The sequence below is a fragment of the Geospiza fortis genome, unplaced genomic scaffold (genome assembly GCF_000277835.1).
Source record: "Geospiza fortis unplaced genomic scaffold, GeoFor_1.0 scaffold274, whole genome shotgun sequence".
NCBI classification, from domain to species: domain Eukaryota; kingdom Metazoa; phylum Chordata; class Aves; order Passeriformes; family Thraupidae; genus Geospiza; species Geospiza fortis.
In genome coordinates, this window is record NW_005054485.1 from 244,926 (window position 1) to 272,428 (window position 27,503).

Below are 27,503 nucleotides of genomic sequence, written 5' to 3' on the forward strand. Positions count from 1 at the left end.
TCCTGCTCCAGAACAGTACTCTCTGATTAGCTCCTTATGTTTGGATGATGTGATAAAGAGACATGCTGTGATTTAGAGGCTCTGAGGAATCTGTTGTCCTGTCTGTTCAATCTAAATATGGCTCAGCCACAAATAGTACTTCCAAAAACAAAAAAACAACCCTGTAAAATTCTCTCAGCACATGCCTGTTTCAGGTAAATCTCTTTCTGTTTCCTGTGAAACCTGTGTTTAGAGGTAGAACTTTTGCACCATTCTCTGATCTAAGCATACACACATGCATACATTTTGAAAGACGGGTTTGGGTACTTCTTGTCTACAATATGAAATGAGATTTTTGCAGAAGAAAAGCTTTTGATTTCATGTAATTATCTTATCTGAAACAATGCTGTGTGCAAATTTCCATCACTCTTTAATTAATTAAGGAGGCCTAAAATGTTCCTATTTCTCTGGAAGTCATCCCTAGTAATCCTAATCCTGTCATTTTCCCAGCACACAGCTTTGCCTGCCATATTTAGGACATTTATTTTTTTATCAAGTGGCAAATTCAGCATCACTCTTGCAAGTTGATTTGTGAGTTTACATTTTCTTCATGAAAGCTGGATTGATGTCAGTCAGCTATTGAGGGGTTAGCTCATGGTTGGTGGTGCTTCTGTAACAGAGGTCTGGCAGTTAAGAATTTACTTTTCTTCAGATACAGGATATGTTTGGGCATGTACTCTTCACATGTTGGGGCATGTACACCTTCGCCATTGAGGGTAGGTGTCTTCTCTTCATCCATGTAACCAGGCTTGATCCTGCTGCTGCCCTCCAGATGTAATTCAAAACACTTACTTATGAGGTCTCACAGAGTCACACACTGAAATTTTTGCTCTGTCTACAAGGGTTGTCTAGTCCAACCTCATTCTTATACAAGGTTACCTACAGCAGGTTGCTCAAGGCTGTGGCTCATGAATTTTTAAATATCTCCAGAGATGGAGACTCCACAGTGACTTTCTGCAACTAAATTTGTTTTTTTTTTTTAATATTTAAATTGTATTTCCTGTACTTGGGTTTGTACACATCTCTTCTCCTGTCACTGGGTACCTGTCTGTCTCCATAGTCATTCTGTTTCATTGGTTGTTTACACATACTACTGCAACCCCTTGAACCTTCTCTTCTCCAGGCTAAGCAGTCCCTGCTCTCTCAGGCTCTTCTTGTATCAAAGGTCCTTGAACATCCTGAATGTCTTCATGGCTGTCTCATTTCCTTGCTTTCTCATTCCAGCGGCTCCATCTGTCTTTTGTATCTTGAAGCCCAGAACTGGGTGTATCACTCCAAATTTGGTCACAACAGGGCTGAGTAGATGGGAAGAATCCTTCAACCTCTTGTCAACAGTGCTCCTAATGCAGCCCAGAGGACTGTTAACCTTCTCTGCTGCAAGGATACATTGTGAGCTCATGCTGTCCACCATAACCCCAAAGCCTTCACTGTAAAACTACTTTTCAGACAGATGATTTGCTTTTCTGCTGTTTTGCTGGGGAATGTCTCCTACAGGCGTCTAAACAACCATATTACTCTTTTTCAGATATATAATAATGATTTAACCCAGCAAAACTCACATGAATGTGTACGTCATGTTTTAACCCAAACCAGCAACCAAGCACCATGCAACTGCTCACTCACCTCCCCACCAGCTAGAAACTTGTGGGTTTGAGATGAAGGCAACAGGGAAAGCAAAAGCCATGCATGCAAACAATGCAAAACAAGGAATTAGTTCACTGGTTCCTATGAGCAGGTAGGTGTTTTGCATCTCCAGGACAGCAGGGCCCCCTCATGCCTCACAGCGACTTGGGAAGACAAATGACATCACTCAAATGTTCCCTCCTCCCTTCTTCTTGCACCCAACTTTAAATACTGTTCTGGAATATCCCTTTGGTCAGTTTGGGTGACCTGTCCCCTCCCAATTTTTCATTCACCCCCAGCTTCCTCACCAGTATGGCAGTACAAAAAAGCAGAAGAGGCCTTCTCTCTGAGTAAGCCCTGCTCAGCAATAACAAAAATGTGTCTATCATCACTGTATTCAGCACAAATACAAAATGGACCCATAGGTAGTTCTCTGTGAAGAAAATTAACTCCACCTTGGCCGAAACCAGCACATCATATCTGAGTGCACCTGTAGTATTTGGTTTAACACCTGTTTGTTTAGCTACTTACCCTATATGGACTAAGGGAGTTAGTCCATACAGGACTAATTCCCTAATAGGGAACTACAATTACTTTGAAAGAACTGCCATGCCACCTGTTTTCACAGCGCTTCTGGGATTTTTTTTCCACATAGAAGTTTTTTGTTCTTTGAGGACAGGTTCCTGTTTGTAACCAGAAAGGTGACAGTTGGCAAATGTTGTCCTGGAGCTTTAGCTGTTTCTGTTTCCTTTCTGTAGCCTTGTCTAGAGATGTTAGAAATAATGTTGGTTGAAACACACCATACTGACTGATGAATAGTGTGGCACTCTCTCTCTGACACAACTTCTCTTTGTGTCAAGGTATATGTCATGAGTGGGGTGGGAAAGACAAAATGAAAAAATAAAGACAAAAACTCCCAGGTTTATCATATGAACAGATGCAGTAAGTGTGTCTGTCCTCTGTTTCCTTGGAAGCTTCAAAACTGGACAGAGCAATTGCTCCTTCCTTTTGCTTGTGCCCATAACTGATGCACCTCAGTTGCACGTAGATGAATTCTCTGGCATCTTTGCTGCTGAACTGCTAAAAACATAAGCTGTTATCCAGGGAATGTTGACAACAAAGTCTACAGTTTAGGATGAAGAACAAAGGAGATGGAAAAAAAGCTTTTCTAAAAGTAATACAAGAGTCCTTAGTTAAAATGTAGTGTAAAGTTTTGGTTGTCATAACACATTTCCTTCCAATTAGTTAACAGTGATACCACAGTGTAGCATTTTGAACACTTAGAAGGTGACTTTGAAATCAGAGGTGAATTAAGAGAATCTATGAGGATTCTAATCCATTCTTGTTCTTCTAAGTGTCTTGTATGCTGAATGGCTGCAGAACAAAATGCCTTATGTATTTAAAAGCTTGGTCTTGCCTAAGAAATAAAAAAATAGTTATGCAATTTCTCTTCTTATGTGATGAGCTGAGCTGACATTACAGCTTAATGATAGTCCAGAAGTAGCGCTTAGAATGGAAAAAAAAATCTCTGTTGCTGAATTCTGTTTCCTAAGTAACTGGAGTATTATGCTGTCTGGGTAGCTCTAACTGGAGGGAAGCTAAAAAAGGATGGATTATTGAACCCAATGGATGGATTATTACTCGATGGATTATTGAACCCAAATCAGTTTGAACATCAGTGGAGAAATCTTTTGAAGAGAACCCAGAAGTTAAAGGTGTTAGTGAGATTTGTGATCACTGGTGTTTGCACAAAAAGGCTACTTAGAGAGATTCCTGCAGTAGGGATATGTGACACAACTAGGCTATATTTCCTTTTTGCTTGCTGTGAAGTTTTAGCTTACTTGCAATTTCAGTTAGCCTTCCTTGCACTACAGAAAAGAAATTGCCAGATGGTCTGGGTAAATTTTCCATCAATATGCAAGAGTTTCTGTATTACTCTGATCCTGCAATGAAGGATGTAAAATGGTGGTAGAGGAAGGCTGACAGTAGACAGGGACCATGAATATTCCAGGTGGGGTTTGTCTGGGATCCCTAGGTGCCTTTTTGTTTTAAGCCACAGATTTCCTAGCAATGGAAGCGTCTAGAGGTTTGTGGTAAGGCAGCTGAATACGTGTTTACTGTTGTTATTTCCCACCTGTCAAAAAACCCCAACTCTGTGTATTACAACCAGATCTTGTAGGGCTTAAAATTACCAGTTTCCCCATGCATCTCTGAGGGAGATGTAAAGGGGACATTTCTCTGTCACATTTGGGGGGATTGGAGGATTATTTTTGATTCAGGGTTGCTTTCAGCTTAGGGTTCTGGGAAAACATTTAACCTGAAAAAGAAATGTGGAAAAAAGAAGGCATCTGCTTACCTCTTTACAAATTCCTTGGTGGTTATTAGAAACAATAGTTGATCTGGTAAGTGCTGTCACTACGGCAATTCAGGAGGAGTCATTGTGACAGGTTGCAGGTGTTTTTTTCCCTTAAGGATCAAGGTTTCACAATCGCTATCCAAAGAACTGATGTAGAAAGCAAGAGCAATCACAGTCCTTCAGCAGTGTTGACACACAAAGAGTAATTTATAAGGGTAATTTATAAAGGGTTGTGAGATCCTCTTTCCTTCACTTAGCCTTTGATGAAACCAGCAATTACTTGGCAAGTCTTTGATAGTGTCTCCTTCCAGCCCAAGGCTTTGTAAAGGCCAGAAATCTTTGCTATATGGAAAACAAGAGATGTTGAATATGTGTAATTGTGACTATGTGTAAGAACCAGGCTATCTCAGATTAAATCAGTTAAATCTCAGCCAGCAATGAGCCAATATGGAGGTGTTGTGACTCAGCATCTAAGGACCTACAGCATTTTTCTAGGAAGAAGGAACCTCTTTTAGGAAAGGATACGGAGTGTTTTCCTGCTGCAGGAAAGGTCCAACACTTCTTCCAAAGGGTATATGTCTTCTCCATCCATGTAACCAGGCTTGATCCTGCTGTTGCCCTCCAGTGCCCCGATGATGCTGCATCACAGTACATGTTCTTTCCCTTTCCTCAGCCACTGTTTTTCTTCCTGGCTGGATTATTGGCAGCCATTGCTAATAAAAATGTCACTGAAATACAGGAAAAATGGATTTATGCAGCACTTTGGGGATAAAAGGGCATGCAGGAAACCTCCACCTCATTTGCATGGTTGTGCAATGGCTTTGCACAACAACAAAAAACTGCCTCAGGAACACACAGGGAATGAAAATTTGGGAATAATGTGTATTCAGCAGTGGAACAAGACAAAGCCATGATCTCACCTAGGTACTAAGCCTCAGAGGTGGTGGTGTCCAAGAACTGATAAGAGACATGCAGAGATGCTGCTTCTTTCTGATCCATGGTAGGAGCCTATAATTCATCAACACTAACTGTTTGCTAAAGCCATGTGGTCCTACCTGTCATGGCATGTGTAATTTCTGACAGCAATTAAGAGTGTGATTACTCATCCCTGCAATCAAGATTTCAAACTACTTTCCCAGCCCTGGTGTCATTTTTTTCTCGATGTATTACTTGCCTATTACATTAAAGACCCTTCAAAATCAATCTTCAGTCACTTGGCTGAGCTGATAAAGTGAAAACATAGTGTGGATGGCAGCCTGTCCTTTTCAGGACTGCAAACAAACTGTGCTGCCATCATGCAGATCTACAAATTTGGTCTCTTCCTTTTGCTGCTGTGCTTCTCCTGCCAGTTCCAGGTAACTTACCTGATCAGGTTAAGTGCTTTGCCCACCTCCTGCTTTGGGGGAGGGTGCGCTGCCTCCCCAGTGAAAGGAGAAACCTTCCCAGATGCAGAGGGAATGCCAGATGGTCCTGAGCGGGGGAAGGAGAGACCTGTCATCCTAGGAGTCTCACCACATTCTTACAGGGCTGATTTTCTCTTTTGCTTTCTCTAGGGGCTACCAAAGACATGGGAAAGATGCTGGGTGGGGATGAGGAGAAAGACCCAGATGCTGCTAAGAAAGAAGAGGAACGACAGGAAGCCCTTCGGCAACAAGAGGAAGAGAGGAAAGCCAAATATGCCAAGATGGAGGCTGAAAGAGAAGTTATGAGACAAGGGATTCGAGACAAGGTAGGTAACTGGCTTTCAACACACACTGGTCAGCTCGTAATGCCCAGTAAAGAACACCTGTTTTCAGCTGATTTGTGACTAGTTCCCTTCCCTAGGCACCTGGATAGAACCAGGTATCTACTCTGCCACACAGAACTTTATAATTTTGTGCACTCTTCCTCATGTCCTGTTCCTGTTTAAACACACTTGCCGCAGAGCAAAGCCCTGCAAAGCTGAAATGGAGAGTGAAGGTGAGGGGAGAAGCCCATCTATTTTTCTCATTATCTATTAAGCACTCACATTAAATTAAGTATTAGAGGCTTCCTTGTCCCTTTGAAGATGCTTTCTAAGCTTGCATTTGTGGTTTGTGAGAAGTCATAATTCAGTGAGTTTCTGAGAGTGAGTTTCTGTTGCAGTTATCTCATGTATTGATGCCAAAGATTTATTGTGTTGACCAGTGATATGGGACAAATCTCCTCTATTGTTAATATTTAGGTTTCTACCACTCAAATGGGATTCATCTGAAAGTTTTTATACATTAACTATTAGGGTTTGATGTGTGCCTTTTGACGCCTTACCCTCAAGGCCAGTTCAAAACTGTCTCTTTAGAATAAGGTGTGTTTGTAAGAAGATCTCCTGGTGTTCAGATATCTTGTAAAGAAATGTGGGCAATGGTTGGACAAAGGGTTTCTAATGATGAAGGCCTGTCAGGTGACTTACAGGACATGCCAAAGAAAAAACCTGTAGATAAAAGAAGAAAGTCTTGCTCAGTATAAGAGGTTTTCCCTTGTGCAGTTCCTACATCTGTGCTCTAAGTATATGTCTTGGAACAGACATAAACAAAACTATATCTGCATTGGGCCAACCTTCTGACCCAGTTCTTATGATTTATGATGGAAACATGAATGAGGGTAAATTTCTCTGGAGACACAGTGCAGCTTGCAAAGAGTTACTGCAAATTGTTCTGCAAATAAAGAAATTTGGGATTATGCTTCTAAGAAAAGAAAAGACTTAGAGGGAATTGTCTACCTTTGACATTGCCAGAAAAAGGTATCCATATGATCATTTAAAAGAGGCTACTGGTTGACAGAAATGCAGAACCTCTACCTGGTCAAAAATTGCTTTATAATCATGGAATCATAGAATTGTCAAATGGTTTGGGTTGGAAGGACCTTAAAGATCATCTAGTTCCAACCCCTCTACCATGGGTAAGGACATTTTTCACTAGATCAGGCTGCTCAGAGCCCATCCCACTTGGCCTTAAACACTTCCAGGGACGGGACAGCCACAGCTTCTCTGGGCAACCTGTTCCAGGGCTTCACCACATCTGAAGAAATAATTTCTTCCTAATATCTAATCTAAACCAATCCTTTTCTAGTTTAAAAACATTTCCCTCATCCTGTCACTACATTCCTCTCCCTTCTTTTTATAAGCTCCCTCAAGGTGTGGATGTTTGCAATGAAGTCTCCCTGGAGCTGTCTCTTTTCCAGGCTGAGCAACCCCAGCAACAATGTATTTAATGAATATATATCTAGATAATCTAGTATATTAATATAAGCATACCAATGTGTGCATAATATATTAAATGTGTGTTTACAGTAGAACTGTTTTTAAGCACTGACAAAGGTCATGAGGGGGAAAAAAAGAGTAGGAAATTTCTCAGTTGCAGGCAAATGAGCTAATGCCCAGTTTTCACTAGTGACTGTCTCTTCTGGACTACTGAATTGTTCCCAGATGTAGATAGGGGTTGCCTTTTTCTTGCTCTTGGGAGAACTGCTGTAAAAGCAATAAAAAAATCTGAGATGTCCTGTGATATAATTTCAAGGTGATCTCATTCATGAGTAGGATGTATACAGCCTGAGCTACAGCCGGAGGGGATTTCCCTATGATACAGGCAACTATCTGGACTTTGCTGAGCTGGCTGAGCACTGAGGGGCAAAATCTCGTAGAAATGCAGTGAATCCTTGAAAATTTGTTAAGGAGTTGGGTCTGAAGAAAAGGAGAACGGGAATACTTGGAGAAACATTATTTGACCTCAGTCAAGGCTCTGGACTGGTGTGGTGGAGTACCTTTGAGATTAGCATGAGGAAGTCTTGCTTTGGGCAGGGTATCTGGATTGCAAGCTCATTTTCCTGTGGTTTTCTTTTTCCTGGGAATAATCCCAAGTAGCATGTATTTGAAAGATGAAGGTGTTTTCTGGAGAATCAGAAAAGATGGATAAAGCTGTAGAAAGGAGCTATATCTCTTCCTCTTTCTCTTCCTCTTCTCTTCCCACCTTGTCCTGACAAAGAGATGGATTTGATGATATACAAGACTTGTCTTCTGGTAGTGATGATTGGTGGTTGGAAATATGAAACAAATGTTGAAAGAATTAAAAAAGAGATGGATTATTTCCTTCATTACTTAATTATTTAGCAGTTGCCTTAATTTCTTCTATAACTCAGTAAAAACAAAAATGCAGAAAGCAAAAAAACTGAAATACATGTTCTGTCTGGTATGTGTACAAGCACAAGTTGCTGTTAGCAGGTATGAATAAAATCAAAGACATTTAAGTTAGAAAACTCCATTATAATATTTGCTCATTTCTCATGTGAGAGAGTCAAAAACGAGCAATTAGTTTGAGTGACTGAATAGGGGCAGATTATTTATGCAGAATAAAAGTTTGAAAGTGTGTGTCATAGGTTATGAACCCACAGTCACAATTATTCCTTGATGGAGCTGCAGGATGCTAGGGAAGCAATACAGGGAATCACAGCTTCACAAGTGAGCTCATATGGCTCTAGGTGAAGCTGACAGAAAGGATGGACTCATCATGTTTGTTGTTTTTGACTTTTTGCCTTGGCTTTCCAACAAGTGTTATGAATGCATTCTCTTGTATAGAGCTTCAGAAGATGTGGGAGCTATGGCAGGGCTTAAAAAGAATGATGACAAATACCACAGATACATTCCAGCCTGTGTTACCTTTTAAATTCAGTCTGTTAAATTGAGAAATTGAGATGTATATGGTCTCAACCCAGCATGGCAGCTGGGTATGGAAATTACTTAGGGAGAGGTAATATGAATTACCCAGAAATGAGTTGTTTGGGTTTCCCCGCCCCCATTAAAAATATGGTGCGTTTTCATTTGGAAACAAATTTTTAGGAATAGCATTTGAACATGACATTTTGAAATAACTGGACCACCTGAGCTACTACCCAGTATCAAAGTCCAGCATCTGGTAGTGAAAATGGATTGAAAGAATATAAAAAGCATAACTGGGGTATACTCCAGCTTCCTCCTACCTCAGGAGGGGTGCATGCAGCTAGCGTTCTGATCTGATCTGGTTTTGGTCTTGACACTAGTGCCTCACAGATCTATCCCTATCCCTATCCCTATCCCTATCCCTATCCCTATCCCTATCCCTATCCCTATCCCTATCCCTATCCCTATCCCTATCCCTGCGGCCCTATCCCAGTGGCTGCTGGGGAGAGCTCCCACTCCTGACCAGCACAGGCATGACTACTGAGAGTCTCCAGTGCCCCTTTGTCTGGCAGATGAGGCTATGGATAGCCAATATCGCTGTTACCTTGCTAATAGCAAGTACTATCAGCTTGCCATGCTGCAGCCGCTTTCTTGTTTCCAGTGCTCTTGGGTGGAATACTGCCTTCTATAAATGAATTGTTTGTGTATGTGCACACCTCAGCAGTGAAAGTTAATTACTTTCTTTGTGTAATAATTAGTTATTTACATGATTAATTATTTCTACCACTGTGGTAGAGACCAGTCCTGAGGAGCCCCTAGTCCATGCTCAGTAGTTAACATTCTACCTGTCTTAGTGAGACAATGTCCACAGTTTGGCTTCCTGAAAATCTCAGACATGTTTCAGGCATTCAGCATTGTGAATCCTATTGAAAGGTAGCAGAAGCTCAGAGATATCCTTACAATAGTGGGTTTAAACCAAAAGGGATGGAAGCATGGTCCAAATGGCTCAATTGCAGGACAGGATTTAGGTTTAGGTCCATACTGGAGTTGGAGCATGAGCTGCTTCAGTAGTTTTTTTCTATACTCAGTTCTCTGAGTGAAAGGGGGAAGTGTCTCTGGCCCAGCTTGTCTTTAACCAGCCTTACATGCTGGTCACATGCTATACAGCCATGGTTTATACCACATTAATAAGGATTCCTGTGCTTACATTATTAAGGATTCATGTCCTACAGAGCACATAGTTTATGTCCAATAAGCAGAAGTTTAATTATATTAATAAGGATTTCTGCCCTTTCAATGGAGCATGAAATCTGCATGAAAAGTATGGAAAAGTGTCAAATATAAAATTGTAATGTGGAAATTTAAAGTTGTCTCTACAATTGTAATTGTCCTTGTTGAATGCTATGTAAAGGTGTGACAAAGTGCATGATTGTTTGTTTATACTTCTGGTAGTGATGATTGGTACCTGGTACCAATTCTGGTAGTGGATTCTGGTAGTGATGATAGGAACCTCAACCTTCCCGCTGCATAAGACAAAGTTAATTGTTTTCTTAATAAGCAGATGTTCAGTATTTAATCTCTGATGTGGCTTACAACATATGTTCTCAAGATCATTTACTATGCAATATCAAAATTCTGATGGTAGTATAATGAATTTCCTCATCTGAGGGTTTAATTCTCTATTGCTATTATTACTATGCTTTCACTAACATAGCTCTGTTCATCTTAAGCAGGGTTTATTCTGATACTTCTCAGGGTGGGGGGGACAGAGTTTTTTTAGATTTTTCTGTTTGCGAGGTATGAATGCAGAAGGGTCATTATGTGGTCTAAGCTTTGGCGGCACAAGAATGTTAACAGCTTGTTCCATCAGTGACCCTCCATGGAATAGCAAGAAATGCTCAAAACTGCTTGTGCCTTTGCAGGCAATTGAGGAATGGCAAAATCTGGGTTTGAGGTTTGTTCTTACGGGCAGCATATCAGACAGCAGGAGAATGTGAAGTCCTTGCTCTGTTTGAGTCTCTTCTGTCTCTGGGTGTGTGCCACTAATTCTTCTCGTATTCCTTATTGGGCCATTTAATGTGCTTTCAGTGGTTAGGCAGTAAGATTCTCTGCAATATTTGGAATTGTCCAAAGAATCATTGAAGGGTTTGAGTTAGAGATCATCAAGTTCCAGCCCCTCCCTCTTGTGGTCAGGGGCCCCTGCCACTATACCAGGTTGCTCAAAGCCCCATCTAACCTGACACTGAGCACTGCCGGGGATGGGGCATCCACAACTTCTCTGGACAACCTGCATCAGTGCCTCACCACCCTCAAAGTACAGAATTTCTAACTGTTCTGTAATATAAACCTGCCCTCTTTCCATTCAAAGCCATTCCCCTTTGCCCTATCATTCCAAAGCCTTGTCCATGTCACTTTCCAGCCTTCTTGTAGACCCCTTTCCACACTGGAAGGATGCTCTAAGTGTCCCTGAAGCCTTCTTTTTTTCTAGGCTAAAGAAACCCCAGCCATCCCAGCCTGTCTTCACAGGAGAGGTTCTTTAGGCTTTGTTTCTCCTCTTTGTGACTCTCCTCTGGACTCTCTTCAGCAGGCCCGTGTCCTTCTCATGTTGGAGGTCCCAGAGTTGGACACAGCACTCTGTGTGCTAGGCAAACCATGAAAATTCTTCCGTTCATTGTGGATATTTAACTCATGTAATTTCCTGGTCTTCCATGGCTCAAGGTAGATGATATTGGAATTTACTTTTTTTTAGGAATGTAGGAACATTTTTCTGTCTTTTTTTTTTTTTAATCTGATTGCTGAACTTACTTTAACACTAAATCACTCAGACAACAAGGGAATCAGGATTTACATCTGCAGTCCTAGATTTTTATGTCAGATAATCAAGATGCAATATCATGTAATTATTTAATTTTAATATTTCATTAGCATATTTCTTTATTTAACTGGTGCATAGCTCCTAAAATCCCATTTTAGGGGAGGAAAAATAGCAGAATGTGAATTGGGTCTGTTCTTCAGCAACATCAGAGCTTTGAAACTAAACTCCCAGCTCAGGAGTGCAAACTTAAATTTGATAGAATTTTGTTGATATGAAATAGCTTCACACTGTTAGCTAAACTCTTAGACGTTATTTGGTGTTTCATTCTTGTATAATTTCAGATGCAGATATTGCCAAGGGCTTTAAAAATCCCTGTACAAAGGAGTGAAATTTCACTGCCAGAAAATGTAATTTTGATAGAGCAGTTTTGCCTTGTGAGCAAGAAATATAATAGTATATCTGTTATTGGAGACTGTTGGCAACTGAAAAAAGTGTATAAGTTGTGTTATTTGCATGCCAAAAAATCAAAGATCTCAAAGAAAATATTTTCCTCAGCAATGAATCACTTTCTTTAATTCCAAAGATGAAAATCTTACTATGAACATGAAGATTCTATCCGATCTCTTCCCTTTTAAATCATTGATATTAAACCAATGGTGTAAATTTTTATACAGCCCTTGTGATCTAATGAAGATAAGTCTACTGATCAGTATTGGGGCCTTAAAATAGATTTTCAGAGATCTGTATGTATTGTGCAGATGGAGAGGTATCATTAAGTGGACTCTTCTGCTTCTACAGTGGATTTTTATAAATCAGGATAAAAAACCAAAAATTATCCAGCTTAGTTTAGTTCAGTGCAGATTCTCGTTGTGGTAGAGACAGAAGTGTTTACAACTGGGTCACAGGTCCTCTGGCTATGAGGAAGTAAAAGACTTGGCTGTGACACTCCCGGTGGGATACTTTGCAAGGCAGGGATTATGCTGCGCCTTCCATGAAGTGAAATGGCTGGATGGGATGATTGGGAACAGTCATAACAGCACTAACAGTGAAAACTGATAACAATTGCACTCTTTGCAGCATTAAGTCACAGGCTGTCCTGGAAGAAGAACATTGCAAAGACAGCATCCTTTGGTGTTCTGCCCACATTTGATACGCTGGTTATTGAGGGCAGGGTGTAGGAAGTCCAGGCAGATTTGGAAGAAAGAAACACTTCTGCATTGTGAATCAAGAGCATTATAACCCTGCAGATCATTTTCATATTGGTGTTCAGAGGCTTCCAAGGGGATACAGTGATTTGACCTGGACAAGACTTCTGCCCTTCTGCCAGGACTTTTACCCACAATCAGTTGTATGCAAGGATGTCCTGACTGAGGCCTATATTGCCTCTGAGTCACATTCTGGAGTTTCTGTTACCAGTTTTTTACGTAGACTTGAGTACAGATTTTTACCATCAAACTTATTTCCAAACTGCAGCCCTTTGCAATTTTACTAAATCACCCACTTCTTTAGAACGTTTTACCTTTGGAAATACCAGACAAAATTTAATTTTCTGGTTTGTATCTCTAAAAACATCCCCTTGTCTGTAAGGCAGTGGCTGTTTTTTGTGAAAGGGTGAATCAACTAGCCTACTCCAGTAAGAGGAAATACAATAACAAATTGAAAAAAATTGATAAAGTTATCTGGGTATGCCCAAGTTTAGCAGTCTCTCTTGCAAATTGAGAGGGAAGTGGTGCCTTCCCAGATACACTTTTCAACACAGAACAGGGATTGATGTTCCTGCCAAGGACCTCCAAGTCCATTATTAGACAAAGCTATCTTCAGGGGTATTTTAGAGAATCTGTTCTTACCTGAACTGAGAAGTTTCATCTTTATATTTGCTTAGAATCCCAGGATATGCACCATGTCTTGGTCTTGGTGAATCCAACCAGGTAGATCTATAGAATTCCATAGGTGGAACGAAAAGGTGTGTTCCAGGCCTTATCTCCTGGCATTAAACTAACAGAACTTCCCTTATGGGAAAACCTGCATGCATTCCTTCTTGTTCTGTAGCTGTAGGCCATTTTACTTTTTAAAATTCATAGTGGGAAGGCATCTTTAGCAAACCATTGGAACTCGGAAGAAAATTGGCATAATTTTCATCTGCTTCCATAATAGTCAGAGGTTCAATTATCCCAGCAGAACCAGCTGCTGACTACCTCACTGGTACATTTGGGGCTCATTAGTCTGCTTCTTTGTGCAGCTCTGACTTGCTCTAACTTGATTTCTGTGTTTTGCGCTAGTCCAAATCTGCACCAGTAGATGTCACTTTGGATACTTGCTAACAAAATCCCACTGGGTGATGCTTCTGAAGTTACTCACATGGCTCTTGAAATGCAGCCTATTTTACTGTTACTCACTGACTAGGGTGTCCTTTACAGTGATGCAGCTGAAATCCTCACTTAAACAACCTTTGTCTTGTTGGCTGACAGAACCTGTGCACATTGCTGACATGGCACTGAGAAGTTCAGTCACTCAGGACCGGGTGCAAAATAACCCCAAACATATGACATACAGTTAGAAGTGCTGGGAGTCAACTAGGATGCGTATCTGAATGGTGTCTCGAACCTTCCTGGGTGTGACTCGTTGAAACTCCAAGCATTTGGCTCATGTACTTGGAAAGACACAGAATATATGCCTCAACAAATGGTCATTTGCAAGCTCTTTTCCAGTACCGGTACAACTCTACATTCACCTCTGAAATACCATTTAGTTCAGTTTCTGGCTTTTTCATGCATCTTTGTGATTGTAAATGTGGCTGAATCTTATTCATATCAGCCAGTAAGACCCAGCGGCACGGAGGAAAGGGTTTTTCCCAAGAGATCTCCAAAATCTAATTTTTAAGTGATTATTAGTTAATGTTTTCTATTCTATATATGTAAATTATATAGATTATATAATGTATAATATAATACATGCTGTATTAAATATTATTTATTCATTCAATTAATAATGTGATTAATATTAATTTTTTGTGTGTGTGATCTATAGATGGAGAAATTGGTCAGTCTGCTCAAAATCATGCAGTAGTTGAGTAGGAAATCACATTTCTGTGTTGGAAGGACTAGGGATATAGTCTAACCCATGCGTAAATAGGGTTTCTTCTCCTCCTGAAAACATGGACACCTCCACAGGGAGCAGAAGAACTTAAAAATGAAGGCCACCCCAGAGTCTCTATGACATGTTCCCATTGCCACTGGTCTCTAGAATTGGTTGCCATGCTCACTCCTGTCCACTTGGAATTCCTTTAGCCAGTAGCGCTAAGACTACATGGAATCTTTTCTTGGTTAAAACCCAAAAAGGGAAAACATCAAAAAGCAGAGCAGCTTATTTGCTGCTCTGCTGCTTTGGGGAATAAAATACTGTTTCCTTGGTGGAAAAAATCCTCAGTCAGGATGGTATAAAATTTGACTAAGTGGCTGGAGAAGCTCTGAGTTTTTCAAATACAGCCACTTTAAATCTTTCATTCATCTTAACTTTAAAGGTAGACAACTCTGTCCTTTGGACTCTGCTGGATCATACTACCATACTACCTCTGTCAGCCTCAAAAAAATGCAATTACAAGAGAGTAATTTGATCAGTACCATTGCCTCTATTAAGTACAGCTGCACCATTGTTTTTCCTGTAACTTTTCTTTTCCAAGCTTACAAATCAGATGCAAGGGGAAGGGCTTGTACAATTTGTTGTTTCTCTTTTATGACAAACAAATTAATGGACTGTGAAGGTCACCAAACAAGATTAAAAGGTCTGTTCCATTTTTGCTGCAGCCAAAGAGCTCCCATTAGTGCTTCAAATCAGGCAATAGCCACATTATGTCTCTTCTTTTGGCAGTTAGTTATCTGAGTCCTGAATGATCAGATAACTCACCAGGAATTAATGAGACCAGTGGAGTTATGCCTGCTTGAGAATGCAGCCTGGCACCTTCATGGCTCAGCTAATGGATGCATCATTCTTTTCTGATGAAAGTCATCAGAGCCAGGCTGAGCTTTTGAAATGCTGGTGCTTCCTTAGAGCAAGATGTGATTTTGTCCTGGCATCAGCATGAAGTTCTGCATCTGTTCTGGCAGTGTTCTCAGTTACATCAGCTTGGGATTTAAGACTGTCAGAGGGGATTAGTCAGCCCATGCCTGAAAGAAGAAGGGCTAATCCAAGGCAAGGTCTGAGTTCATGCATGGGACAGGGTGATAAAGTTTTAACCACGCTTTCCTTGTCATAGTTGTGTAGCCTTGCCTGCTCTGTGTCTTTATTTTCCCGTAGACTCTTATTGATTATTTTTAAGCTGGGAAAGAAAAGGACAGTTTGCATGCCTTGTTCATAGTGATTGGCAATTCATATGGCCTTCTTGAGGGTCTCAAGAGTTCTCTCCCTCACTGGCCAGTTTTTAGGCAGTCATGAATAGGGCCAAATTAATCTCATCAGACTCCAGTGCAAAATGCCCTCTCCGGGGCTCCAGGCCAGGATAATCCTCTTGCTGATGCAGAAGAAAGGCTGTGATATTCCTCAGACTCTGAGAGTTTGGAGAAGAGAGACTGGCTGCTGCTGGGAGGGAAGCAGAGAAGTTTTTGGGAAACATTTGCTTTTTCATAATTTCTGTTGTCTGTGGTTTTCTAGGATTGTCTCCTTTCCTTTTCGGTACAGCCTTGAATCTTCTCTCTATGTCTGCTCCTGCTGGGAAGCACAGACTCAGGTTATTCATTTGAAGGCTTCATGGAGGAATTTCTTTTCCTTGGTTAGGATGGAGGGAGGAAGAATGCAGCCTTTCAACTCCAGGCCACCACGTTCTATTTTCCCATCATTTCCTGAAACTGTTGACATGGTCTTCACAAGAGTATCAGTCTGAACCAAGTACTGTGGAGTTTGTACGCTGCTTTTATGCTGTGGATCCCAAGCCAGACCTCCCAGCAGCCCCTTAGGAATTTAGGGTCATAACAGGGCTGAGCTTACTTTTGAAACTGACACCTCATACTTTGGTAGGATTTCACTATTAATTTTACAGCTGCTGCATTATTTCTGTCATGCTTAGTTATAGGGATGTAAATTATGTCTTCTTGTTTAACAGGCTGACTGTAATTTAGAGGAAGGATTCTTCAGCCAGAGACAGAAATAGTCCAAGGCCTGATGTGAGAAAAAGCAGCTGATAAATTGCCCCTTGGATAATACAGAAAGCACAGTGGGGTTTCTAGGTGCTTTTTAATCAGGACTTGCATGCCTGATTGAAAGTTTATTCCAGCTGCTGCCAAGTTGTTTTGGGGATAGTGGCATCCCAGTGTACCTTTCTTGAAAATCCCTCAACTGTTCTCTTATATACGGAGCTTTCTGATGAATCCCTGGATGTTGACTAGTGGGTGGTGCTGAAAGTGTTTCTTTCTTTTATTTAATAAGTGACTAAGATGTTTTAGGCAGAACCTACCAATTTAAATTATAAATCTGGCCTGCAAAGGTGGAAGGGGAAAAACAGTGTTGTAGAGAAGCAGAGGATCAGCTTCATCATGTCTGTGTGCTTGATACAGCTGCATACCTGGCCAGAAAATTCTTGCTTCCTACATTCTGGTGTTGTAATCACAGTTTTCCATACACTGTAGTCTGCAAGGATGATTAGATTTGTTTAGAAGGGAAGGATCTAGTAAGCTGCCTTCAATGAAGTAAGGGCAGCACCACCAGTTTCTGCAGACAATCTCTGTTTGAATGACAAAGGAGACATTTCTGTCCCTGTCCACTTTGAGTTATTTTCCATGGGGGTTTAGCTCAAGTTGGGAATTCAAATTTGTGGCTTAAATTTAGCTTATTTTTATCCAGAAGTAAGGCTGCAGTAAGACCAGATCTTCTGAGACAGTCTCTATCCATATCTCATTGCTAACAACTCTTTTCTGCAACACTTGTTCTTCTTGATCAGCTCTGATATGAGAGATGAATGGAAAGTTATAAAGAACAAACAGAGAGAGATATTTTTGAGGTATGCTTGCATCTCAGCAAAGACTTGGACATGACACAGAGCCTTCTGGAAATATGAATGAACAGTTAGTTCCCTGAATTCTCCCAGGATCAGTCTGATGCTGTTTAACAAAAGCATTTTAGTTAACTCCTGAAAATTTGGTGGTGCTTTGTAAAATAGCTTTCCATGAAAAAGTCATTAAGCTCTATGTGGTTCTGAAAGAGTCTCTGAGTCTCGATATGTGTTTTTGCCCTTCATCTGCCTTTCTCCCTTGCCTTAAGAAAGAAGATAGATTCCAGAGGAGGAATTGAGAACCACAGATTGAGCTGAGAGCTGCAAAGGGGCATTATGTTAAGCTCTTGCTAGAGGAGCGTGATTTGGACAGTGGGAATGCTGTACATCTCTCTACAGATGTTTGAAAAGTGATCATACTATCCCAAAACAATGGTTTTAATTACAGGGTTAGTGTAAGAATACATGTTATGTTTTTTACAGGTTGTTGCAAAGGAAAGCAATGTGCTGTTGTCAAATTTTTGTGCATGGTGAAAGTATTCCTTCCACTTCTAAGACGTTTGCTAGGGAAGGGTGATGTGCAAACAGAAACAAATGGAAAAGCACTGATCCACCTTTGGATGAATGTCCACTCTTTATCATTCAGGCTGAGTGTCTGGCAAGTGGTTTAAGGCAGCTTTGTGGTGTAGATTTGGAGGTGGAGAGAGGTAGGGGGTGCTTCAGGTCTTCACTTTGAAGCTAGTGTGAGAATGTCAAATAAGAAGCTGGCAAGCTATGCCTGTTTCTGCAGGACATCTGAGACTGTGAGGGAAGGAACAGGAATCTAACTGGTTCAGGACTACTCTGAAGGCTCTTTCCCCTGACAAGTGTGTGCAGTCCCTTGTTTAAGCTTCAATTTTCTCAGAGATGTAGCGCTCGACCTTGTTTGACAGGCTCAGTGAGTGTCAAGGAGAAAGGCCTGTCACACTACTCATAATCTGCCTCTCATTCTGACAATTCACACTGGAGCCTGTGTAAAAGGCATTTTGTATCCTCTGGGCCTTCCAGAAACTGAAGTCACAGGTCTGATCAGCAATATTTTTACAAGAATTTGTGAGTGAATTTTGTTGGCAGAAGCCATCACAGTGATAGGGGAAAAGAAATCACAGATTACGAGAGAACTCAGGAGACCAACATTGGTATTGATTTTTCTCTTCTGCCTTCTGGCTGTTCACTTGTGTGGTTCAAATAAAATGGTCAGTTCATGTTTCCAGCTCTGCTTCTGATCTCTTCTTGGCTTACTAATGAAAAATCAGATTTCAAAACAAACAAAATTGTGTTCCTTTTCTTCTCCTTCTTCTCTGGTTCTGGGTTTCCAACAGGCCTCTTCTCTCTGCAAAATATAGCTATTTCTCAAGGGCAGACCTGGGACTTTGGGATACTGAGAGCACTTCCAGAGGCATCAGGAAAGGGACAGAAGTCTGGCCTCAGATTCTGCACTCCCACACTGAGTAACTGGGAACTGATCTGTCTAAACTCTTTGTCGCTTTTGTTCAGTTTAATGATCCATACATGAGTGCATGTATGTTAGAGGTGCCACATAACAGGTAACAAGAGCAAATACCTGACAATAACACAGAGTTTGAACTTACTAAAATAAATTAAATCTGCTTAAGACAATTATGAAACCATACCTTTGATAAAACTTCTTCATAAAAGTTTTTGAGCTCAGTGACGTGTTTTAAGAAGTCTCACCACTTGGACAGTTTTGAGACAATTTTTTTTCAAGTCCTAGTGCTTTGGGCACCCCTTGTGGTTTTTTCCTATATTATTGAGGCAGACAAAACCAATATTTGAAGTCCTGGTAGGAGATGATAGTGTGAAGCTCCTCCTTGTCTAATTCTATAATGTGTATCTTGGCAAGTGTCCTAACCACAGAGCAGTATAAATAAGAGCACTGGCATAACCAAAATATCTCTATGAAAGACTGTCTTTGATTTGTCATCTGCTTTTAGTAAGGATGTCCTGAAAAGAAAAAAGTATACCTCAAATTTAGTGAAGCTATTTATTTGGCTGACAAGGACTGTTTACCTCTAGTTGTGGAAAGTAGTTCAGAAATGAATTTAAATCTTTCATTCAAAATCTAAACATAAAAATTCCTCAATTCCACCCAAACCTGATGTAATATGGAGTTGAGAAATCAGCTATTGATTTACAGAGGATGGAGGTAGTTGAGATGCAGAGAAACCACTGCAGGTGTTTTGTCTGTCCTGATAGCACCAAACAGCCGGAAATCCATTCTGTTACCCCAACTGTACAACCTGCAAGTTTTAGCAACAAATGTAACTCTACTGTTTTCAGGAGAATTTCTTGACATTTGCTCAGTGATGACTCAGAAGAAATGTGGTAAGCTCTGCACTGCTGTGCACATATAACTTAGTAAACAGTCCTGACAAAGAAATCCAAAGTAACAAGTTCAAAGCTTAACTCTAGGTAACTACAGCTTTGGAGGAGTTTGGTAAAAGCCCCATAGGACAAAACTAGGCTCTTTCTAGTGCAATTATCTTACAAAAGCATTGCAGAGTGCCTGTTTGCCGAGTCTTCTGTAATCAGAGCATCATGATTGTGCAGTAAGGAAGTTGCTTAAAAGATACTAAAAATATCACAGCTCTTCTAATTAAAATCAAACCTGAAAGCTCTGAAGTGTTGCCTAAGTGGAATAAAAGTTATTAAAGCACCTGGGTCTCACTAGGAGATGCCAGGTCTCCCTGGCTTTACTGTTCTCAAGGACACATCTTAGTGAACAGCATTACAATATGAATGAAAAATCAAACTGGAAGCTGCACAACACGATGCCTGTGAAACAGACTAATTTATAAGTTGTTGCAGAACTAACAAAAGGCTATGTTGGACTGTCTTGTCATGGTTTTGATAACAGAACACAAAGCTGTTATCACAAGTCTAATTAAAAGGGTAATCTATGCACTTTCCAGCAGTTATGCTATTTAATGCAGCTCAGCTCCTTTAAAAACCTCCAGTATTGCATGCAAGATGGTCCTAGTCACAGTGGCTAAAACGTTCTGATTTACAAAAGTAGAAATTTAAAGGAAAGAACCCCATTTGTAGTTACGGGTAACGCTTGTGAAATTTCAGGAATTGCAGCAGCTTTATAATCTGGGAATTGCAGTAAATTCTAGCCCAGTAAGCAGCCTCAGGCTTTCCAGAATAGAAGGTATGGTGACTGTGACAGGGTGAAAGTTGAAGTAACATTTATGTCACATTCACCTCCAGCATAGCTTGGAGAAGAGGAACCCTGGACGTGTTAAACAAATGTGTGGATGTGGCAGCTGGGGATGTGGTTTAGAAGTGAGCGCAGTGGCGCTAGGTAAATGGTTGGATTGTTGATCTTGAAGGTCTTTTTCTTAATGACTCCATGATTCTGTCATCTCAGACTAGCTTCTGTTTCCATCTCTTGTCTGAGATAAGGCTGTGAGATGGTTGATGTGGTCTCCCCAGTCCTTCAGGGGAAGGGCAGCATATGCTTTGTGTATGCCCACAAGGTTCCCACTGTCTTGTGGGCATTCCTAGAGAACTGGGAAAAGTGACAGGAAAGCAGATGCAGAGACAGTGTGTGGTGTGGTCTAGCCCCATGACAGGGCTTTTGCTAGTCATCAGTGATTTCTTCCATCCTACTTGAACCACTGGTTTATGGTGCTGCAGGTCCTCCTCTGGCTCCTTTATTCAGCTGGTTGCCTTGAGCTGGGAGGCAGAACATTTTAGGAAGATGATACTGCAGCTAAGAGAATAATACCATGATAGAGAAGTGTTATTAATCATTCTACTATAGAGTGTTATCCTAATAATGACAGCAGAACTTAAATCTGTCATGTTTCCTGTCCCTTGTGCTACATCATTCATTTAAGAAGACATCCCACTGTGGAGACCATCACAGAACATAGCAAGAATAGGTAGAAGCTTCTTTTGAGTCTATGGCTCTTACCACATTTGAATTCCACACCACCCCCAGAGCAGGAAAAAAAAATAAAGAATGCCAATTAATTCAGAGTCACAGTAGGTTGCTGATTATAAGCTTAAACAGGATAATAAATGCATGGATATTTTTCCACTTAGAAAACCAGCCCAAAATGTTATCTACAATTCAAAGTAACTGACAATTTTATTTATAATTTTATTTAGAAACTGCAGAGAAATATCCTTCATTATTTAACTTGTTTAAAGGCAAATTTATAGATCAACAATGAATATTTTTATTGTTACGCTAATCCAAAAATTTTTTGTCTTTTCCACTTCAAGACTTTTTTTTCCTGTCTTTTGAATAAGAACTGCCTGTGTTCTCATTCTTTGTTCTGAACCAGCATATTTTTTGGGAAAAAGGGCAGGATTGTTTTGCCATTGTACATTGCACATTCTGTGAAGGAGGAAGCTTTACAATGCTTTCTGTGTGGAGAGTTAAACACGTTTTGTTGGTGTATGTGTTCATGGGATAGCTTTTTATGGTTTATCTGACACAAGGTATCAGTCTTTCTGCTCCATGATTGTTTTTCACACAGTCTGTAGGTGATTTCACATTTTTTAAACAATAAATGTAAACTGATAATAAAATGTCATAACCTGATATTATATGTAATATGTTCTTACATGATTGGAGATATTCTCTATGTGTTAAGAAGAGTTGCCAATATTTTCTCTGTCCTTCAATTCTTTAAGTCCTGATGAATTTTGCTTTACTGTGTCAATAACTCATGCAAGAAACTTCAGTATGTGTGCAAATGGTGGTAGATCTCTGCCACTTGTTCCAGAAGCCAGTTGGCCAGTCCCAGGGAAATTCTATCTTTAGGCCTCATCTTGACAGAAAGTAGGAATCCATCTCAATACTTGAGGGTGGATTAGTCTCAGATTCAAGTGATTATGGCCTGAATATGTTATCAAGGCTAAGTTTAAATATTCTGGTGGGTGGCTTTAGAAAGTTCCAAACAATAATGGGCTAAATGAGCTAGAACATCATATTTAACTAGGAGAACATAATTAATAATTTGAAACTGCTGAAGAAATCATTTCATGTGCATGCCCACATTATACAAAAATCCTGGCAGTCTTGGAGGGGGAAAAAAATCAGTATTAAAAGTAGAAAATACACTGGAATGAAGAAAATGTGAAAGAATAGTACCATCAAGATTATTATTAAAATGTACCAGAATTTGTAATGGAAGAATAAGACCAGAAGCAGAACTCTAGAACTGGCAGAATTAAAGACAATAAGATGTTTATTAAAAAAAAAAACAAAACCAAACAGTCCCCCAGAGAATAGTTCCAGTAATATTAATTGACTATTAAATAAATTTTGCACAACTATTAATAATGCTGGAGTTTTTTTCCAGGTATAGAAGATGCAAACAATGTGTGTGAGATGAAAATTTTAAAAAGTTATTCACAGCCAAAGATGATGCAAGCTAACAGCACTGAAGTGAAAAGAGGAAACTTGGATGACTAAGATTGTAGGTACCAGATATGAGGCTGGCAGGGTGGGTACATCAGGAACAGAAATAAAAATATGTAGAGCCAGTAAGACTGCATCTGATGACATGAGGTTGGAAGATTTAATTCTTGTGTGAGTTTAGAAGTTTGGTTTGCACTTTAATGGGACATTCTTAGACTTGGTGTATTATCTCTTCCAAATTGTTAGCCTGAAATACTTACTAAAGAAATAAAGATTTTCCCAACAGAATCCTTGTCAAATAGGTAGTTTTTAAGTCTTATGGATGATTAGTCCTTGGCTCTAGACCTAATGAATGTTTTTATTAAGGAGTGAGGCAGTTTTGTATAGAAAGAAGAGAATATCTATTTTCTCTTCTGCAGGACAGATTAAGTGCAGGACAGATTAAGAGCGATTATGTCCCATGAAAAATTCATCTGAATCATCGTGTGACATAACAATGGCTGTGGATTTCATTTCAGCAATCAAGCCTGTGGTTCAGTAGTGGAAATAAAGGCAGATCCAATTCTTTCAAAAGTTGCAGCTTTACTGAGAGCCATTATTGAATCTCATTAAAATTATGTATTATTTTTAAGAGAAAGAAAAAGGAGAAAAAGGCATTGAAAGATAAAACTGCTTCCTACAGTTGGAAATTGCATTCTCTCAGAAAAATAAAGGAAAGAATGAAACACCTAATTATGTTTTGGATAATGCTAGGATAGGAGACCAGCTCTGCTTACTGATGATTTCTCTTCACTTAGCTACCCCCAAGCCATTGATGCTTTCAGCCAGAATTGAATCACCTTTCTGAAATATGAATGGGTTTCAGGTTGCTTTTTTCCCTTTCCTGGTAGGAGTACTTGCAGGTTCATTGGCTCAAATTCTCTGCTTGTCCCAGAGGAACAGAGAGGTGCAGAATGAATTTCAGACAAATTTGAGCTGACTGCCAAAAGTGTATCTCCACTCTGGTCAAAGAAGCATTAGAGACCTAAAGCAAAACCACTGTTCAGCAAAAAGAATGTATGCAGTGGGTAGCACTGAAAGTTCCATCAACCCCTTGCCGGAGCAGAAAATGTTGCTGAAAACACTGATGTTGGAGATCCTTGAAGAAAATACATCAGTTTGGAAGAGATTTGATCTAGCAAGAGAAGAACCAAATGCTTGTAGCCTGATGACGCATCCCTGTCTCAGGAAACACTTGTTTTATGCAACACTGGAGTAGCTCTTCAAAAAAGGACTTGTTGACAGTGAGTAAAAAGATCAGTTTAAGTGGAATATCTTGATTTTACTAAAACAGATCAATTCAGGCTCTGAGGAAGGAAAAAAATCAAACATGGAAAGTTGTTTTTCAAAACTTCAAAAGTTTGAGGATTTTTTTAAAGCCTAAAGTAAAGCAAAAGTACCATTGACTTCAGTGGTGTTAGGGAATGTCAAAAAAATGCTTACAAGGAGCTCAGAATAGCTGAGAAAAGATAAAAAACATGGAGGCAAAATGAGTTAAGCGATATCATCAGGATGACCTAGCAATTTAGTGGCAAAGCTGGAAAAACTGCATGTTTCTTGAAAACCTATACCTGCTTAACTGTATGGTTTTACAGCATGAGTTGGTAATCCCACTGATTTCCAACAGTGTAAGAAGAGAAGGAGTCTGATTGACACACTATTCATGTGGTATGGAGAAAGGCAAAGCACTCATGTACATTAGATCTTGGCAGACTAGGCAAAACAGCCTGCCTTGTGCAAGTGCTCTGAAGAAATTAGCAGAATAATATTTGTAAAAATTATTCAGCTGAGCAGAGATGAGAAGAAGAAATAGGAGAGTCCCAAGACTGATCCCTGCTTGGAGAAATCACTGAGAGACTTTAATTAATGTTAATTGGAATTAATTGATCTTTTTTGAACATTAAGTTAGCTTGAAACCACAGTTGAAAATGCAATGTTATATTAAGAAATATATTAAGAAATGAAAGTTTGTATGAAGATCAGAGGACACAAAGTAATAAATAAAATATGGCCCCAGTGTCATTAATATTTATAAAATGTAAATTGGCAAAGGATATGGATGGGGTTACCTCAGAAAAGAGTAAGCATAGCAATTAGAAATTAATACATCTTGAAAATTAGCAAGCAATTTCTGACCTGTGTCTGTATCTTCAGACCAGTATTGAGTTCAATAAAGTCTTACTATAACACTTAATTATAAAGAACAGTGTGATAAAGCTATAGGATAGATTTTATGATTATTTGATATGTATTTAGTGAAAGCTTTTTTTTCTTTCTAATTATACACTTCCAAAATATAGAAAAGAGGTGGTGTGTTTCTGAGCTTATTTTGAGCAATTATAAATTACCAGTATTTGTGACATGCCACACTGGAAAACTATTTCAGTTCTGCCCAGAAAAGACAGAGAACACAAATGAGGAATTGGAAAGAACTGATTTCACTAAATATTTAAGTTTAATTTGATTTTTTAAAAAGCTTTAAAAACTTAAAATACACAGAATGGGAGGATTGTGCACCAAAGTGTTTCTCTAAGCATATGTCCCAACTCTGCACTAAAGCTTTGAGCAAGAGAAACCAGTTATAAGGCATGTTCTCCAGGATCCAGTCTTTGCTAGAACTCAGATTTCCATGTGGCTGTAGAGTTAGCCCTATGCATATATCTTTGAATAAATATAATGGACTATTAACAGGCTATCTAACTGTGCCACGTTTGGTTGAATAATAACCTTTTTATTGAACAAGTACTCCTTCAGATTAAAGAGTGCTCACATCCACCCACAACACTCAATCTCTTTCCTGCTCTCTGAAATTTGATCTTAATGCAGTAGTTCAGTCTCTAGCTGTTGTTTAAAGAGCACCTGAGGAATGATGCTGCAAAATGAAAGCTCAGAAGAATGTATGACAATTGCACCCATCTCGGCCAATTCTCAGAGATGCCCGGTAAGAGTGGGATTTGGCAAGTCACCCTAGCAGCTCATCAGAGGAGGAGGAATGTAATCTTACAAAATCCTTGTCACAGTTTCAGGTGTGTTGCAGTGGTACTGTGTGCAGGTTGCAGTTGCAGCCTGCACACAGTTTTCAAGTGTCATTTCTGCAGTACTTAAATAGAATAGAAAATAAGAAATATAACAAGAGTTTTTTAAAAATTACATCCATTCATGGAGAAGAGATAAATGACAACCCAAGTGCAAGCTTGGTTTCATGATGACCCTGAACTGCTGATGGTTGAAAGTAGTTGCTGCCAGAGCAGAATCATTTAATATTACCCTAATTCTTGCAATCCTCCTTAGAGCATCAACTTCTTTTTGTAACATCGTATTTACAATTTTCCTGTGCCACTGTATTCCTGCTACGCATTTTCAGCTGTGGTGGGTTTTTTCTCCTTTCTTTTCCTTCTAAGTCCAGACAGTGATTTATCCCTACTGCATATAAAGAAGCAAGTAAGTCTGGGCTGTTAACACTGGTCACTGTGTCTCCCCTTCCCTTCCCTCCCCTCCCCTCCCCTTTTGGTGGGCACAGAAATCACTCTATCACAAATCCATGTTTTCTACTTCAAATTTCCTTCTTATTCATCCTGAAACTAATGAATGTGTCTGAGTACTGTAATGTAGAAAGGAAGGAACCTGAATGGAGTCCTTTGTTCAAACCACAGCACAACTGCTCTGCTTGAAGCCCAGCAGAAGATCTTGCTATGATTTTAATCTTCTGCAGGAAAGGAAACAGTTGCTAGGGGAGTGCCAGGACTGGAAAGAACTTGGGATGCTGAAACAAGGCTATAAAATTTTAATGTAATGGCTGGAAGACAAAGTCACTGTAGTCTTCTAGATAGTACATACCAGAAAAATACTAAGGAGATAATATTTTTACACAGCATTATGCTCTGTCTTTCTGCACTTGACTCTGACATCTATGGACCTTCACACACTCTGCCCAAGATTCCTTTCTCTTTCAGTTTTATCCCCCTCTGCTGCGAGAAACATACATGATGTTCAGTTTCACAGATTGTCCCAGCACACAGCTACTGGCATAATTTCTTCAGATTGTCATAAAGGGGCATCTGATGAAACCTCATTCTTGGAGCAATATCTTAATTCTCACCAGAAATGGAAAATATTCTCCAAAACCGTTGACTAGCCAATGAGATTTAAATACCCTGCAGCCATGCAAAGCTTAAGACCCACTCGCTCCTTTGAAGGAGACAGTCTTCAAGGGCCTCAGATTGTTGGAGAGCAGTGGTGGCTTGCCAGAACCCAAAGAGAAGAACTTCTGGAAGATGGCTCTTATTGTAACTCAGGATGTGCAGAGAAAACATTCCAGGCTCATTCCTTGACCTTTTCCTGGAAGGAATTATCCAGCTTAGCTGCATCACTGAAAAAGGTCCACAGATTACAGGGGGAAAGAGAGTTAGTGAGGTGGGGCATCAAGCTTTGACCTTGCTAGAGCTCATCTGTTCCTACTGTACATTCCCCTGCTGAAATTATAATTTTGGGCAGGTAGTGAATATTATCATCCTGACTGGAAACCCATTAACTCTGTGAAAGGTC

General features: G+C 39.9%; 1 protein-coding gene across 1 annotated transcript in view; it reads left to right on the forward strand.

Annotated features, from left to right (window-relative positions):
- Positions 1-27,503, forward strand: part of CPLX1 (complexin 1) — a 102,119-nt gene that overhangs the window by 59,487 nt on the left and 15,129 nt on the right. The window contains exon 2 of the mRNA XM_005428477.2: positions 5,572-5,747. Within this exon, the coding sequence (XP_005428534.1) occupies positions 5,572-5,747 (176 nt within the window). The remainder of the gene's footprint in view (positions 1-5,571; positions 5,748-27,503) is intronic.